At 41.3% G+C, this 17,324-nt stretch overlaps 2 protein-coding genes across 5 annotated transcripts; one reads left to right on the forward strand and one right to left on the reverse strand.

Moving 5' to 3' along the window:
• The first annotated feature begins 1,337 nt into the window (after positions 1-1,337).
• Positions 1,338-13,888, forward strand: nprl3 (NPR3-like, GATOR1 complex subunit). Of its 4 annotated transcripts, none has more exons than XM_030790267.1 (14): positions 1,338-1,560; positions 1,714-1,783; positions 4,490-4,528; positions 5,577-5,709; positions 6,821-6,895; positions 8,560-8,713; positions 9,006-9,087; positions 9,407-9,544; positions 9,801-9,957; positions 11,169-11,275; positions 11,499-11,628; positions 11,907-12,096; positions 12,233-12,425; positions 13,532-13,888. In XM_030790267.1, exons 1-14 carry the CDS (start codon positions 1,368-1,370, stop codon positions 13,695-13,697), a joined length of 1,827 nt encoding a protein of 608 aa, XP_030646127.1. In that variant the 5' UTR covers positions 1,338-1,367; the 3' UTR covers positions 13,698-13,888. The 4 variants fall into 4 exon arrangements, with proteins under 4 accessions (XP_030646127.1, XP_030646130.1, XP_030646128.1 ...); XM_030790270.1 differs by having other exon boundaries at positions 12,233-12,369; positions 13,532-13,671; XM_030790268.1 differs by lacking the exon at positions 4,490-4,528.
• Positions 13,889-14,585: 697 nt separating this feature from the next.
• Positions 14,586-17,094, reverse strand: mpg (N-methylpurine DNA glycosylase). Its single transcript, XM_030790874.1, has 3 exons — positions 16,653-17,094; positions 15,330-15,534; positions 14,586-14,992 (listed from the first exon to the last, which is right to left on the reverse strand). The coding sequence occupies exons 1-3, from the start codon at positions 16,899-16,901 to the stop codon at positions 14,586-14,588; spliced, it is 861 nt and encodes a 286-aa protein (XP_030646734.1). The 5' UTR covers positions 16,902-17,094.
• Between the last annotated feature and the right edge of the window lie 230 nt (positions 17,095-17,324).

A 17,324-nucleotide genomic window follows, 5' to 3' on the forward strand; every position in this document is an offset into this window, starting at 1 on the left:
GGCCGTATCTAAGAGAACTTATTTAGGAGAAATGTTTGAAGTTGTCAGATCTAAGAACGACTCTTGGCGAATGCATTGCGTCTGTGCCAACCTAAAAACCATGAGCTTCTAACGTTCAAGAATTCTCCGTCAAATCACCGAAAACTGATTTGCACATTGGAGCGAAGTTAATGTTCATTATTTTCGGTATATTGTTTTTTTTATTATTTATTTATTTTATTTTAAGCTAGAATGGTTTAACAGTCTTCGAATTATATTAATATGACGTGAGGTTCAGCTTTACACAGAAACAGCCAGTAGAAATGTCCTTCAAAGGGCTACTGTTTACTTTTATATTTCAAGTATATTTCAGAGCGTGTACTTTTCACTTTTGCTTGAGCAAACAAGCTGAACCAATACTTCTACTTTTACCAGAGCCTTTTTTTCACAAGTGTCTGCACTTCTACTTGAGTAAAGAATGTGTGTACTACTTTCGCCACCCCGGACGGCAAGGAACCCTAAATTTTGAATCAAGAATTAATGGCTCAGCTCTAAGTAGTCGTTCTTTACACAGCATCCTTTGTTGTATGCACTCGTCATAGTAACTGTATGTCCTCATAATAACAGTAAGGGATTTGGGGGTTTAAGGGGTTTTCCCGCCGTTTAACCGCACAAATACGATATTGCGTGTATTCGATATAGCGTGTATTTTTAACGCCTGTATTTCTAACGCATTTTTAAAGCTCTAAATAATTTAACATTCACTTCTGTTGATCGGCTGAAATGTCTTGTCTATCTGCTATTTCTCAACGAGCCACGGGTTTATCAAGCGTCATTTCGTGAAGCGGAACTACTTGTGCAATCCCCGTTTCATTAAATCCTACGGAACTTTTTGTGAAACACAAAACATTTTCCTCCGTTAGACAGTGCAAGTTAATGTACAAGGTCCAAGCATGCATTAGTTGAATTTTGGAGAAATAGATAGGAATAGATTGTAAAACTATTCCATGATTGCGTCGCTTGAAAACAAGTTGAACTAGTTGCAGGGATATGACGGAAATTATTTTCAGGTGTCCCTGCAGTGTTATCTCATACTGTAGCTAAGTTAGCTAACTTAGCTACTGACGTTGTAAAGTTATGATATTTTTAACACAGATCGTTGCTACACATGCTGTTTGCTGTGCTGTGTCAATACGTTCACATATCAGCTAAGTATCCTTTATTATATGCATGTAGTTAGATCTGATAGCGTCATTTCTGGAGTAAAGAGACCGTCTTGGTGGTCTGGGTTCTTTGACAGCTATAAATAGGATTTCTATCAAGTGTTAGGCTACTGTTGGCCTGCTTTAGTATGTAGCATCGTGTATCTCTCAGAGGAGACTTTCAGTATGTATAAAAAGTCTATGGATTCACTCGCAGATCGTAGGTCATTGTTTAAGCAGTCAGAAGACAGCTTTAAGAGAAGCGGGGATAAAACTAGTCCAATAAGTGTAATACTGGTTAGTTCAGGTAGCCGAGGCAACAAACTGCTCTTCCGATATCCATTCCAAAAAGTGTGTGAGAACACGTCTTCAGCAGCGAGTAAGTGCAACTTGTGAACATGATTTTGGATGCATTTTTTTTTTTTTCTTAGATTTAAATAACAGTGTATTGTGCATGCCTTAGGAGTTGTCAGCTGGAAAGACTGTGAAGTACAGTGCTGTAAAAATTACATTTTGATACTAATGTTTTTAGCCAAACAGCAGAGTCCATACGCGTTGAATTCCAATGCTGATGCCGTAGAGGATCAAGATGGGGACTCGAGGTAAGGTTGTAAGGAAAAACAGGAGGTATTCGAATCCAGTTTCTTGTCTCGTAAATTGTACAAGTTATGGGCAATGTAGTATAAGATATGCATCTCATTCCCAGATGAAACGATAGCCAAACAAACGTAAATGTTTGTTTTGATTTGTGTCAACAGAACTCTTTGTGTTTTGCATTACAAACGTCTAAGAAGTATCTATAGCTTTGTTTGCAGTTGAAATACGTTGCATGTTGTCAGCCGAGGAAAAGTTTTTTTCTTTTTTTTTTGAGTACTCCAAGGTGTCATGCTAGGTGTTGAAGTGTTAATAGCCATTAAAATATTGGGATTTAATGCATTAATTTTAACTTACACAATAACCATGCTTGTTAATGATATGGAGATGAGGTTTCCCCAGGTGTGAAGGTTTGTGAGATGTGGATCACAAAATTTGTTCATCTGCCATTTGTTTTTTAGATGTGGCTTTATATCAGCAAGATTTATGTGGTCAGAGCTGTTTCTACCCCTCTGATCCACAGTTTTATTACTTTATTCCACTATTATTACTTTGATCCACCTTTATTATTTTGTCATAATGCTGACATGATCAAGGACCCTGGTTGGTTTGTGGCTTCATGTCAGATTGGAGAGCCATACTAAATGGAAAAGCTGCAGCTGTGATTTAGTTAAGAGTTATTGCTCATCGGTTTGGTTACGCTCTCATGACAGCATGGTTACCCAGCACACATTTCGTAAGAGCAGTAATTTGAATGAGCAGTTTCCATTAAACTTCAAAGTTAATGTAATGTAACAGGATACAGACCGAGAATAGACCATTTAGCTGTTTAGAACTTAATGTGTCCGACTCAATGGAGAAGTAAAAAGGTATAACCCTGTAGACCTATTTAAGATGAAATCAGAAGTTTTTAATTTTATTCATTGTAGAGAGTGATTCTGAATATGAATCCTGGCAATGCAGTCCTGTTCGTAATTTGCAATGTAGAATCTATTAAACATGAATGGATTCTTGTTACATCACAGGTTTAAATCATTAGTCTCTTTCGTATATGGTATAATACATTTGAATTGTGACGCTAGAGAGATTTTTTTTTTTAACTCTCACCGGAAGTCTTTGCATAGTTGATTTAGGGATCGTGAATTTTATAATCATAATCATAAAGTAGTCATTCAGTAAGTTCCTTGGCTTGATGAAGGATCATATTACATACTTTTCGTAGACAATCTCAGCTTCATTTCACAAGTTTTGCGTTCAGTTCATGTGCATTAAAAAAAAAGATACCTGGCTGTGTTAGTTTTTCATTTACTTTTTCTCACTTTCAATTCATCGCAGCTGTTCAAAAATGTAGCTTTTAAGAAACTATGTGGATCTACCAAATTTAGTACTGTTTTAGTCTTAAGGGCAACAGGGTTGACCTCTTCATTTGACAGTAATAGACTTGTGCTGTAAAAGGCGAAATTCTTAGGCTCAGCTTGTTTATTGTAAGTCATGCATCCGACCATTTTTTCCTCAAAACCCTTTTGTTTAAAACCACTGATTTGAATAAGTGCTTTTTTTTTTTTACCCAGTAGACATTACCTTTACCAGAGTTAGTGTAGTGTAAGTGTACTTTGTTGAAATTAGACCAAGACATTGTGTGTAAAGGATTTTTAAATTGACCAGAATATGATTATCTGAACAGATATATGTAGTAATAAATGAATAGCTTTGCCATTGTCAAGAAATACATTGTTGTTACATTATTATTATTTGCTTTAAATTAAAGCCCTGACTGTGACATATAGAGGCTCATGGACTTATTACCTTGTACACAAGTTGAAAGTGAGCACATAAATGGTGTTCCAGCAACCTGCCCTATTTTAATATTTTTCTGCTTCATTGACTTTCAACGTGAGACAATAAATTGCAGTTTCTCTCCAAGCGACTGAAACAACTTTCTCTGATTTAAAAAAGAAGTATTCATGAATATTTGCATTATAAGCCTTGATTGCGGTTGGTGCAACAGGTCAGTCCATTTGTGTTTAAGAATACTCTAGCCATTAGAGTGATTTAAATGCACTGCTCAGCAGAATATAGGCCACAAGATTCATACAACTTGGGATAAGTTGGGGAGGAGAAAACAGCTTGTGATCTCTATGTGTGTATAATCATATCTGTCCAGTGGAGTTTTCAGTCCTAACAGGACGCTGACTAGATCAAGTCACCTGTTTAGACCGAACACATCTGAAACCATTCTACCTGCTTTAAACCATTCTACCTGCTTCTGTTGGACACCAAAGCACACCGTTCAGCACTAAGTAAAATATTTAAGCTGATGATGAAATAAATGTAAACAGCAAGCTCTTTTGCTTTGATAGTTTGTTTGGGGTTATGTTGGTCTACGACAGTTCAGTCAAGTACATGTCATTTATTGGCCCAGAATGCACCAGAGCTATAACAGATGCTTGCATTAATCTGTGAGGACAGTGTCAGAGGCTGATTGGGGTTACTAAGTGTGTGGTGTGTGATCTGAAGATAGACTGTAGAGTTACTAGAGCATTAGAATACTCTTCCGTATTTATTCAGCTCACACTCATTTAGGGCTCTGCTGAGTTGTTTTTCTTCTCAATACTCCTCTATCATTGTTCATTTTGTCAATATTGTCTGCTGCATTTTCTTTTTCTTTGCTTTTTTTTTTCTTTTTCTTTTTTATGGCCCTATTCCCATTTCAGAGAGCAAACTCCACTAACTGATGAACAGTTGGTAGCAGGGTAAGATAAAAAACAAACATTTTAAACCACTCTCCTTTTCTAGAACACCCCGTCTTTATTTACCTTTCCTCCCTGTTATTTTATCTTGCATATATATTTTATATGTGTGTGTGTGTGTGTGTGTATCCTGTATATATGCACATGCCAAGCATAATTTCAGGAATTGTGGAGAAATGTGGTAGTTTGTGTGATTCACAATTGGGGATAAATTAATGCATTAAAACTTCCATGCTTGCCCTGATTCAAATAACACAAAACCTCTGTGTTTATAATCATACATCAGATGTAATGGAAGAACAATTGGGTTTAAGTGAGGTCTAACTTTGGAGAAATCAGCTTTGATTTTTCAGTATTCCAGTAGAGAAATAGTGGACCATGCTTTCATAGAAAACCTTTATTACAACAGGCCTCTTCCTCCCTAAACACAATGCACAAAAACTCACCCAACATTCCATGTACCCCCCCCCCCTCCCTTTCTGTTTTTTTTTTTTCCTCACAAAAACATGTGGACTGCCCATCAACGTTAAAGGTCAGAATTTTCCTTCTGGCCTCTGAACCTTCTTTTCTTTTTTTGAGTTTCGGAGGATGGGTTGAACTCACCTCTTGGTTTAATATTCTAAACTGATTAGACGGTAAGGCCTTCAGCATGAGCTGTATAAACCAGCATGAATCTGCCACTTCCTTTTAAAGGCCTCACGGCTCTCTCTGTAGTGGCCTTTTCACCATGCTCTCTCTCTCCCCCTTTTTTCTTTCTTTCTTTCTCTCTCTCTCTCGTTCTCTCTCTCTCTCTCTAAGAGCTTGTCTGAATTCTTAGATAATCCAGCCAGTTTACAGGCTTATTCAAATGATTCACCCAATCTTCCTTCCCTGCCTCTGTTAGATACAGGATTGTGCGGTAATTTAATGTAGCTTTGGTAGTTCACGTTTCTGGTGAGCCAGTCAATCACTACATCTTATTTTGGACATGTGTTTGACTCTCCCCCTCTGATTTGTATGTTTGTGTTCTCTCAGACTTCTTCTTTTTTTTGCCTCTTTTCCATAAAAAAAGGTTTTCTGATATTATTCTTGCCACCATCTTGGCTACCAAGTCTGATATGTGCGGCAAGAAGTTTGAGCTGAAGATTGACAACGTGCGTTTTGTTGGGCACCCAACTCTCCTGCAGCTCCCTCACACCATTCAGGTGAGAAACAGAGTTGGCACTGAAGGATAACAGCTCTTCACTCACTCAGCTTCGTTCCTTTATCCAGCGACAGACATCAGAAACGCACGCATTGCAGCGACCGCGTGCCCTGATATCTAAAACTGAGCACTGATCTGCTAATAAAATACTGTCTTATGGAAACCTCTGCTGCCAGAGGCCTGTATTGTATGTATTCAGGGCCAGACCTTTTACTGTATTTGAACGTAACAGTGTTCTCAGCGCCCAGGAGCCGTTTTCCTGTCGCTCTCTCTCTCGTTGTTTGAGACGTTGCTCTGGGCAGTTTGTCGTACAGTGTCTTCTCATGGGTATTACTGACAGGCAGACAAAGTCAAACTCAGTTATAGAGCCAACCCACCACTTTGTCTTCTGTAAAGAGCACAAACACTTTACAGACAGCAGGGACAGGCTTACACCTCCACCTAGTGGTACTCAGTTTTCTTACTGTCCTCATCACTACTGAAACAGAGCCATTTTTCATGTTTTTTGGACACCACTGTGCCAGTGAGGCATAAGACAGTTTGATTTATAGTTGTATAAATATAATATACAGCTCTAACGTTATATAATATACATTATAAAATTGCCAACTATAATGAAAATCGTCATGAATGCTGTACATTGAAACTAGACAAATGAAAATAAATGTATTTGTTCTGACATCAGTTTTAGTAGTAGTTCGCACGGCTGTAAAGACCTCAAGTTTTATTGTCATGCTCTAAGTCTTAATGACTTGACAAAGAATATGAAAGTTGAAGGAAGCAGAGTTTAACTGGCTGCTCCATGGCTCAGTGATGACTAATGCTTTTCTAGTGTTCTTTCCCCAGCTAACAATATTAGCCGTCTTCCACTGTTGTCTGAAATTTAAAGGTGTAGAATAATCCAGCATTTTACTGTGTATTTTGTTGTAATTGTCATATGATTAGTGACTATGAAAATCACTTGCATAGTTTTTTTTTTTTTTTAAGTAAGCAAGAATGAAATCTATGAATGAATCATCCAAACCCATATTACCTTAAATTCTTAAAATATTAAAGGTGAATTATTTTGAGTCATGCCAGTGAGAAATTGACAGTTCGTTGTCTTTTTGCAGGTTTCTAAAACAGACCCTTCACCAAAGAGAGAGATGCCCACCATGATCCTGTTTAGTGTTGTGTTTGCATTGAGGGTAAAGAAACATAATCTTCTCTTCTAAGGCAACTTTGATTCATAAGTCAAATAGTTGTAACTATGCTACTGCTACTATTTGCTTTTTTTTATAGCTCTTTTACATTAATGTTCCAATACATTCCCTCCAAGGTACATTGCATATAAATCAGGAACAGTATATTGTCAGTGATCCCGTAATGGCACTGTTAATTTATTTTAATCTGGATTATTCTGAACACTTCTTTGTGTGCATCATGTTTCAGTTGTTTTAACCAGCCTTCCTTTACTATACATTTCATTAGAGTCTTCTCACATTTCAAGGACGAGAAATTCCTATTTTACAATCATGCACTTCTCACACTTTTATATTTGAACAGTGTAAAATAGCGAAAGGACAAAACAACATAGAATACATGAATGAAGCATTGTATTTATAAATGGCTAGTGTTTTTCCAGTGTATTTGTTATAGTGGAATAGTGATTAACAGTAACTGTGAGATCAGGTCAGGGCCTTTGTATCTTCTTAGAAAAGGAGTCGGCTCAGGGCCTGATAAAAACCCCAGGGTGGCATCTATCTGACATACAGGGTGTGTAGGGGGAGGGGGGGGGAAGGTTTGCAAACTGCTTAATCATGTTACCCGCAGCGACCCAGGCCTCCAGCTGACCCGTGTACCACAGTGACTCAGCCTGGCACACTGCTGAGTCAGCCTCTCAAACTGCACACTCATGTTCATATCAGCCTGTCTGCATGCTCACTCCCTTCTGTGGGACACAGCCCCACTGGCATCCTGCCTACCCTAACTCAGCAGAAACCCCAGGGTGGCTCTCTCTTTCATGCTGGCTTTTTCCATTAAAACGTTTTTGTTTTTTGTTTTTTTTTAGTTTCCAGTGGGACAGAATGCTAGTTTTCTTTTGACATGCTCTTAGAAAAAATAGTTCTGTGGGTTTACAATGTTTCAGTTGTTGACAGATTTGTTTTTCCCCCTAACAAATGTTGTTAAAAAAATCGAACATTATGATTATCAAATTAATATTATCAATGCCGGTCTTTTGTGGGTGCTTTTAATACAGTGAGTGTTTAGGGCAGAGATTGTGTTGATAAAACACAAATGTGTTAGTGACTTTTCTGTTTGTTTGTTTTTTTCACCTCAAGGTTACAAACTACAAAAACAAAATAAGTAAATACATTTTTCTCAGTTTGTGCATATGCATAAAACGGCAAAGTTAATCATGAGCTCTAAAGTAGCTTCAAAGAGTTTCAATTTCATGAATTCAGGGACATTTTATTTAAAAAAATTAATTAATTGAAAGCCTTTGTTATTAGCTACAATGCTATAAATTTAGGCAAAATTTTCATGAAAACAAGTTTTATTTTTAATGGCTATGGTCATCTATTGATAATTATTGCATGTGTGAGTGATTGATAAGAGTATTTTGTTTGTCTAAGTTCAGTAATATATGACAGAAGGCCTTTGCAAGTCTCTCTCTTTTTCCATTCAAGCCTCGTTGTGTTATGCCTAACAATATCCTAATTCTCTTAACAGTGGACTCCTCCATACAGTTTTTCATATTATACTATATATAAAATATCTTTAAAGAGCAGTGACTTCTATGGACCACAGTTTTCCTCTCTCAGGCAGTGTGTATAATAATGCCCTCTCTCTGTGATGCTGCCCCCTTTAGGCCAACGCAGACCCTTCAGTCATCAGCTGCATGCATAACCTGTCCCGTCGCATAGCCATAGCCCTGCAGCACGAGGAGCGCCGCTGTCAGTACCTGACCCGCGAGGCCAAGCTCATGTTGGCTGTTCAGGACGAAGTCACGACCATGACGGAGAGTGAGTGAGCTAGGCTAGGCTACATCCAGCCAGTCTCTCAGAACAACAGTGACTGTGGAGGAGTGTTAGAAAGCATAAAACCGGCTCACCCGTGGGCACCAGTTCCATTGTGTTAATATAAAGGAAATGAAGCCGATTAGATGCGTCCTAAAGAGCGCGTAGTCAGTCTTTCAAGAATATCCACATCAGAGTGGATCAAAGTTTGCATCAGCACCGGCCTGTGAGTTTCCTATTGGTCATATGCACTGTGGAATGCATCGTTTCATGGTTTCGTTTGTGTTTTGTTCCTTAGCTGACGGGAGCCCTCAGTCCCCTTTTCGACAGATCCTGCCCAAATGTAAATTAGCCAGAGACCTGAAGCAGGCCTATGACAGGTAAACATACCTCACAGACATGTACATCTCACAAAAGTCAGCGAAGTCAAATTTCTTTCACTATGTTTTAGGGGTTTTGTTTTCAATCCAAAAGCTTTCGATATCACTGCTACTACTGATATCACTATTAATGTATAAAATACTGACAGGATAAGATGTTGCATAATATACGAATGTGAGTGTTGTATACGCAATCATATTGTAAATGTGTTTTCATAGTGTGAGAGTCAGCATTTTAAATCGGTTAATAACGTTGGTCATTATTTAAAACCAGTAAGTGATGATGAGTTTCACCGTGTGTCTGGTGGTGTGTTTTCAGCCTGTGCACAACAGGAGTGGTGAGACTCCACATAAACAGCTGGTTAGAGGTGAGCTTCTGTCTGCCCCATAAGATCCACCGTGTTGGGGGGAATCATATCCTACCAGAGGCGTTAGAGCACAGCCTAAAGGCCATTCGGTGAGTGGCACACACATGCCCGCTCTGCGTTCGACACCTTCGTTATAGTGCCTCTAGTGGACGTTATTGTCATGGCTCTTTTCAGAGGCAGTACGTAAGCTCTGCCCACGGCAGCCTAATCGTGGCTTATCAGTGGTCTACTTTATGCATTCTTCTTTCCTCAGAGCGTAATCAGAGAATTGTGGGAGAGTTGTGCTGATTGTGGATGGTTAGAAAGCGTTGGGTCTTCTCTCTCTCTCTCTCTCTCTCTCTCTAGGCCGTATCATGCTCTCTTGCTGCTGGACAGTGAGAAAGCCCTTCTGGGGCAGCTCCCACTGGACTGCTCCCCTGCTCTGGTTCGTCTCATTAAAACCTGCTCGGCTGTGAAAAACCTCCAGCAGCTGGCACAGGACGCAGACTTGGCCCTGCTACAGGTTAATAACATTACCCGTCCCTGCCTCAGCCCTGATCAGTCTCTCTCTCTCTCTCTCTCTCTCTCTCAGACTTGGCCCTGCTACAGGTTAATTATTACCTGTCCCTGCCTCAGCCCTGATCACTCTCTCTCTCTCTCTCTCTCTCTCTCTCTCTCAGACTTGGCCCTGCTACAGGTTTAATAATTACCTGTCCCTGCCTCAGCCCTGATCACTCTCTCTCTCTCTCTCTCTCTCTCTCTCTCTCTCTCTCTCTCTCTCTCTCTCTCTCTCTCTCTGTCTCTCAGACTTGGCCCTGCTACAGGTTTAATAATTACCTGTCCCTGCCTCAGCCCTGATCACTCTCTCTCTCTCTCTCTCTCTCTCTCTCAGACTTGGCCCTGCTACAGGTTAATTATTACCTGTCCCTGCCTCAGCCCTGATCACTCTCTCTCTCTCTCAGACTTGGCCCTGCTACAGGTTAATTATTACCTGTCCCTGCCTCAGCCCTGATCACTCTCTCTCTCTCTCTCTCTCTCTCTCTCTCTCACTCTCTCACTCTCAGACTTGGCCCTGCTACAGGTTTAATAATTACCTGCCCATGCCTCAGCCCTGATCACTCTCTTTCTCTCTCTCTCTCTGTCTTCACATTGAACCAACAGTTTAGACAAAATCGTTTTGTCAAGTAATATCCAGTGCTGACTTGCTCTATAAAAATATGTGCTACACTGACACCCACTGGACATATGTATTATAGCAGGTGTGTGTTCTACATCATCTGATTTCATATGAGCAGGAGAGTAGATTTAGAGTAGTAAGTGGAGAAATTATATAGGTTATTTTGTTAGTGCCAGAAAGTACTTCACTGCATATTTCAGATACTTAGGACAAGGAGTATTTAGAACTAGGTCTGTTTCAAAGTTCTCAGTGAATGCGTGCTATGGTTCTCCAGTGATAAATTAATGTATAAATTAATGCATTAAAGTGTCTATTTTAATACACCCGCTTTATGATATTTTGTGTATTGTTCAACTTCTTCATTGTCAGATAAATATGATTCCTAATGATTGTTGGTCTCTTGATCTTACATTGCCACCTAGTGGACAAGAAGTTTCACTACAGCCTGCTTTGTGATACTCTGGCACTGACAGGACTCGTGAATGTGAAACTAAACGTCCTTAGTTTTCGTTTGTTTAGGATTTGTCTCTATAGTTCTACTCTGCTGTTGCTTACAGGTCTTTCAGATTGCTGCTCATCTGGTCTACTGGGGAAAAGCCATCATCGTTTACCCTCTCTGTGAGAATAATGTTTACATGCTGTCTCCACACGCCAACATTGGCATGTGAGTGTGTGTATGACTATCTGTGTGTTGCTCCACTCCAGTTTCCACCTCTCGCACTTCAAAACATCTCTTGTAGCAGGCACATCTGTGATTGTTTACTATGGTTACATCAATATGAATCTTTTAAGTCTTTCAAAATGTCAGATATCCGTTTTCCTCCCCCATAAGGAGAGCGCGTGCGTATATTTCTGTAAGACAAAAAAAAAAATCGTTCCTGTCGTAGGTATTCACCCCTGGCCGAACAGTTTACGCAGCAGTTTCCTGGTCATGACCTGCCGTCTATGCTGGCCAAGTTCTCCCTCCCCGTTTCCCTGTCTGAGTTCCGGAATCCTCTGGATGCTCCCGTGCATGAGGTCAGTGTTGGAGAAGAGACAGAGCTGTCTGAACAGCAATAAAATCCTCAGATGAAAGACAGTGATTCAGTTTTATGAGTCTTTTAATGACAGATACAGTCTACAGTCTGACATCTACAAAGCAGATTAGTTGTTTCTCTGTCATGTCCTACCTTAATCTTGTATATTTAACATATTGCTGTAGAGTGAATTATTTATCTTATGGGTAGAGTTCATAAAGGGGTGTGTGTTAAAGTTCCTGAGAGAAGTGTGCTCTTTGCTCTGTGGTTTCGATTTAGGCTCAGCTCATACAGATGGTAGTGTGGATGCTACAGCACAGGCTGTTGATTCAGCTGCACACCTACGTGTGCCTGCTTGTTCCGCCCAGCGAGGAGGATCCGGGAGCCAAGGAGGAGGAGCTTCCCCTGGCCGCTCGCGTCGGAGGCCGTAGTCTCAGCACGCCCAGCGCCCTCAGCTTCGGCTCTCCCAGTGGGTCCCTCTCCAGCCGCCCCATTGGTTCACAGACCCGCCGCTCATACTCTGTTCACGGAAGCAAAGGTTTTCATTTACCACAGCAGCGCTGTCTTTTTCTCTGCCCCCCCCCTCTCTCTCGGTCTCTCTGCAGCCAGCAGCGATGACATGACCCTGACCAGTCCCAGTATGGATAACTCCAGTGCGGAGCTGTTGCCTGGTGGAGACTCCCCGCTCAATAAGAGGGTGACGGAGACCCTCCTGGCCAGCCTGACGGAGCACGAGAGACAGGTGATCCTGAGCATCCCCGCTGCACAGAATCCCGAAGACCTGCGCATGTTTGCCAGGTATCACAGAGACTCACCGCTGTAATGCTCTTTACTGCCGCTTTCCGTCTGTTTTTCACATCTGAGTCTTAGGGTGACGAGAACATAGAGAAGATACTGAGAGGCCAGTGAATATTGTTCTCTCTCTCTCTCTCTTTCTCTCTCCCCATTTAAGATACTTGTAAAATATGGAGCATCCAACAAAACTGCTGGATGTCATGGGACTTTTGAGACTGAATTTAGTTAATTGGTGTAAAAAAGAGGTTTGGAACTGAGAGTTACAGTGTCTTCCTATGACCAAGACTTAGAACTGCATTGGTGAATTTCATTTTGCCCATGGCTGTGTGTGATTAATAAACCAATAAAGGCAAGAATGCACTGACACAAAAAAAAAGCATGGCTAACACAGCTATTTCAGAAAGGAAGCTTTTTAGACGGCAAACAGGCAGAGAACCATAGAGTGAAAGAGACCATCTAAGCTGAGTAGCTGTCCTTCTGTACAAACTCACTTATTCCTATAATAATTAAAACTCCGCCGACGGCTCTCTCCTGGACGGCTGACGCAAGCCTAGCATTTTAGCGTCGTTCTCCAGTGGCCTGTTCTTATTTGACAGCTACACGCAGCTGTTAATCAGTAGCAGTCTGTTGGGTCTCTTTCAGACCACTTACAGCCAGCCAACGTACTTTTTGTTCAAACACGGGCCACTCTGGGCGTGACGCGTGTCTGTGTTCTTCGGGCACTCCATCATAGTCAGAGCCATCAGTGCACATTAGTTCCCATTTTCCATCCCATTATTTTACCTAGGCCAACACATAAATGGACTCCTCTGGGTTGGGATTTGTCTTTTAGTACACTAGATCCTCAGTAACAACTCCACAACAGTCTCTCCTCAGAGTACTTTTCCCCTCCGAACGTAAGAATTTCATTTGGAATGTAATTCTCTACCATAGTATGAAAGTTCCGAGTTTAGCTGTATCCTATATCCTGCGGTATAAAATACATTGCAGCATTAAGGCCTACAGTATAAAATTCTGCAGATTCATATTACGTCGGATTAAACGTCTTGCTCGTACGATTAGAGGGACGTTGGTCTAACCCGTGATATCTACGTGTTCTTCATCTCTAGACTGCTGCATTATTTCAGAGGCCACCACCACCTGGAAGAGATCATGTACAATGAAAATATGCGTCGCTCTCAGTTAAAGACCCTCTTTGACAAGTTCCGGAGTGTTCTGGTGGTGACCAATCATGAGGACCCCATCATCTCTCTCTTCCAATCCCCTATGGACTAACGCGACATTGGGCAAATGTCATCCATCTGTCCCAGACAGAACTGAAGCTGGTTTAACACTGTACTCTGTTTGCAACGCAAAATGTAATCGTTGTCCAAGTGCCTGCAGGATCCTTTGCGGTTTGCCTAACATTGTTCCGAAGTTATGATACTGTTTCATTAGAAACATAATCTACTGTATATACATTTTGTGACTAAAACTACTTTTTCTTTTGTCAGAAAACATCAACTTTTAGCTCAATTTTTCCTTAATAAATTATTCAAGAATCTAACCGTGTATTGCTCCTCTGGTAGCCATAAATTACGTGGCTTCAGTCCTGGATTAGGGGCTTTTCCCGTTAGAGAGCAGCAAATGTTTTCTGTTCTCAGCACCTCTGTGTCCAATGCTTTCAAACACACATGGGCAAAAAAGACCAAGATGATGTAATGACAATACCAGATGACAAAGCTGCATTCCCCAAAGAAACACAGTGAAGCCAAAACAAAAAAAAAAAGAAAGAAAGAAAGAAAAAGAAAAGATGGGGGCAGTAAAAAGATGACAAACGTTAAATGTTAACTGGTTTTGCTTTGAGGTGAGTACGAATTTCCAAACATCTGCAAAATCAATGAGCCCAAAACACATGGTTAGAAGATGTTCTTTATGAAAACAAAAAAACACACACACATACACAGGTGGGTATTTGAAGATGTTTTAAGAAGTCCCTGTTTTTATAAAACGCAGTATAATTTTATATGCACTACAGACAGCTGCAACTTCTGACAACAGTTCAAGAAAGAAAGAATGAAGAAGAGTGCACTTCAAACTCCTTACAGTGTTTGCCACTGTTTAGTGTTTACCAGTCTTTGGACCTTGTGTCAATCACATTTATACCCAACAGCTAAATCCCAGTTATACATCATAAGTATTTAAGTGTAAGTCTGGTTGTGTTCTGCGTTCTGCGTCTCTGTTGATTACGCTCACGCAGGGGTGTCCACGGAGGTAAAAACGGAGGGGTTTTGTAGCCCACTCCCCGTGGGACTCGACGCCGACACGCGGGGCGGAGACCACGTCCTGGGCACCTGCTCCCGCTTCCTCGGGGTCCCTCTCGAACCACACCTCCGCGTCGGTGACCAGGTCCCTACGGTCGAAGCGCCGTTGAATGTCCAGCGCCTGACACAGCTTGGAAGGGCCGTTGCAAAGCTCTTTGTCCTTTAAGGCCCTCGCCCCCTCCCTCCTCTTGGCCGCTCGCAGCCCCCTCATCACGGCTTGGCCCTGAAGGGGCTCCAGAGAACGCAGCAGCACGGCCGCTCCCTCCCCTACACACACACACACACACACACACACACACACACAGCCGAGCAAACAGCAGTTAGCGCGGCTCCACGCTGTCTCCTTCCTCTGAGGGTGTGCGCTTAATTCAACCCTTCCCCAATGTTAGCACAAAAAAAAAAAAATATTCGCGGTTAATACATAGGCTCTTTAAAGAGAAACAGCTGGGGTGAAAAACAAACACTGCCACACACCAGCACTGAAGGTCCTGTGGGTCTGTGTAGATGTACTTATTGTATGCGAGGAATTCTTGAGCTACGTTTGCCTAAATAAACAGGGTTGAGTTTGATAAGATATTTATTAAGGCGAATAAGCAGGACTCACCCTGACTGGAGATATTCATGCAGAGATAGATGCCGTAGATAGGATAAACGTAGATGGTGCCCGGTTTCATGAACATTGCCATATTTCTCTCTGTACGTTTCCCTCCTGCTGAGTGGGAGGCTTTGTCCTCACCACCCAGATAAGCCTCTGTTTCCACTACCCGGCCTCTAAGTTCAACGCCATCAGCGTGACGCCTTACCAGCACCTAAAACATGTAACAGACAAGGGGATCTCAGCGTTATGCATATGGATTGCTGTGTAGATATGTCACCCACTTTGCTTTGATCAGCACATCGCACAGTACCGCTCCTTCCAGCAGGTGGCGCTAATGTGTGAATGATCTGTACCGACTCGGTGACACCCTTAAGAGTAGCGACCACGTAAAAACATCACATGTATTCTTTTAAATAATAACAGGCCCTTATTTACGGAGCAGTAAAAAAAGAAAAATAATTGTTCAAACTGGTGTATCTGTATTGCTGAACTAAACGGGACACGCCAATAGTAACAATTAATAACTCCATCATTTAAATATCAAAAATGTCTATCAATAGTTGTACGTTATTTAATAAATTCTAATAAACTTCTAAATCTGAACTGGCTTCTAAAAGACTAAGTGACTCACAACAAACAGGAAGACAAAACAAACTAGGGCCTTTAGTGAAAACGCTGTGTGGCGAGCTGAAATGGGTGTGAAAGCCACAAGACACTCCCACGTCTTTCTGTCTGCGTGCTGGCTGTGTGCCCACGTGCTGCAGAAATACATGGTCACACTGCGAGGGAAAAAAATCAGGCTATTAAGGGTCTAAGCGGATGCCCTCCGGTATGATAATTGCTTTCATACTTCTCATTACAGTCTTGCTCTTAACGGGACCAGACGCTTAATTCAAGGCATAAACATTGGCATACTTTGCGCAGGAAAGGAGAGCTCCCTAACCAGTAACTTCAAAAAAGGAATTGTGCCATTGACTCCTAATGTGGCATGTTCCTTCGCAGAACTGAATGTTTTTCAGTGTCACCTTCCTTCCTGTTTTACGGCTCGTTTCAATGCAAACAGGCACTGGTGACGTTAAAGTAAGTCTGTTAAGAATTCAACGACTTCCTGTTTCTGATCCTAAATTTAATCCTCAACCGTTCTACGCTGTCAGACTAACTTCTCTCAATGGGACTGGCTGTACGAGTGTACCCAGCATTTCATATTGTGTGAGTTCATACGAGAGTAGACACTGCATTACAGTGAAGAAACTGTATTACTCGGGTTCTTATATGTATTAATGTAAAAGATCTATAGGAAATAAAGCTGTATTGTCGCAGCATACTTACTTTGCCCAGAAAAGCTTTCGCCAAATTCACACAAGGTTGGTCATAAAAATCTTGACCAAGCCTGACTCTTTTCATGCTTCCAGTTAGGAAGTAAGGACTGCAGAGTTCATTCGGCGTTTTAACCGCATCTACATCGCCCCCCTCTTGGGAAGCGATAGCCTGTTGCAATCGTTTCCCAGTCCCTCTGTTGATTAGATCATCAGCTTTTGCTTTCGAAGCCAAAGGCAATTTTCGCTTTCGCGTTGACATGTCAGGACCAGGCAGTTACGTGTAGTGCTGATTTCAAAAGACACGAGGTTTTTATGCTAATTTAACTAACCTCAGGTATACTGGCACCGACAATAACCACACACGTAAAATGATCGAACAACAGCTACTGTTCTCGGCCGAACTACGCAGCACGCTGGGGAGCTATACTGCAACTGCTTTAATACGCGAACTGATTTCAGAATTAGTTTTAGGACATAATCAAACGTTACTCTCTTGCTCACCTAGCTCAAAAGCAAGGTATCTAGCTAGGTCACACGGCGAGGGGAATCGGTTTTCTTCGAGATGAAGTGACTATTACAAATAAGCGGTTTTGGTGTATTGTCCAATGAATCTGCCATTTAATACAATTCTTGAAAGTATCGGTACAGTTACAGCAAATTTCAACACAAATTTCTGTGGCGT

This window comes from Chanos chanos, chromosome 13, assembly GCF_902362185.1.
Source record: "Chanos chanos chromosome 13, fChaCha1.1, whole genome shotgun sequence".
In the NCBI taxonomy this organism is placed as follows: Eukaryota; Metazoa; Chordata; class Actinopteri; order Gonorynchiformes; family Chanidae; genus Chanos; species Chanos chanos.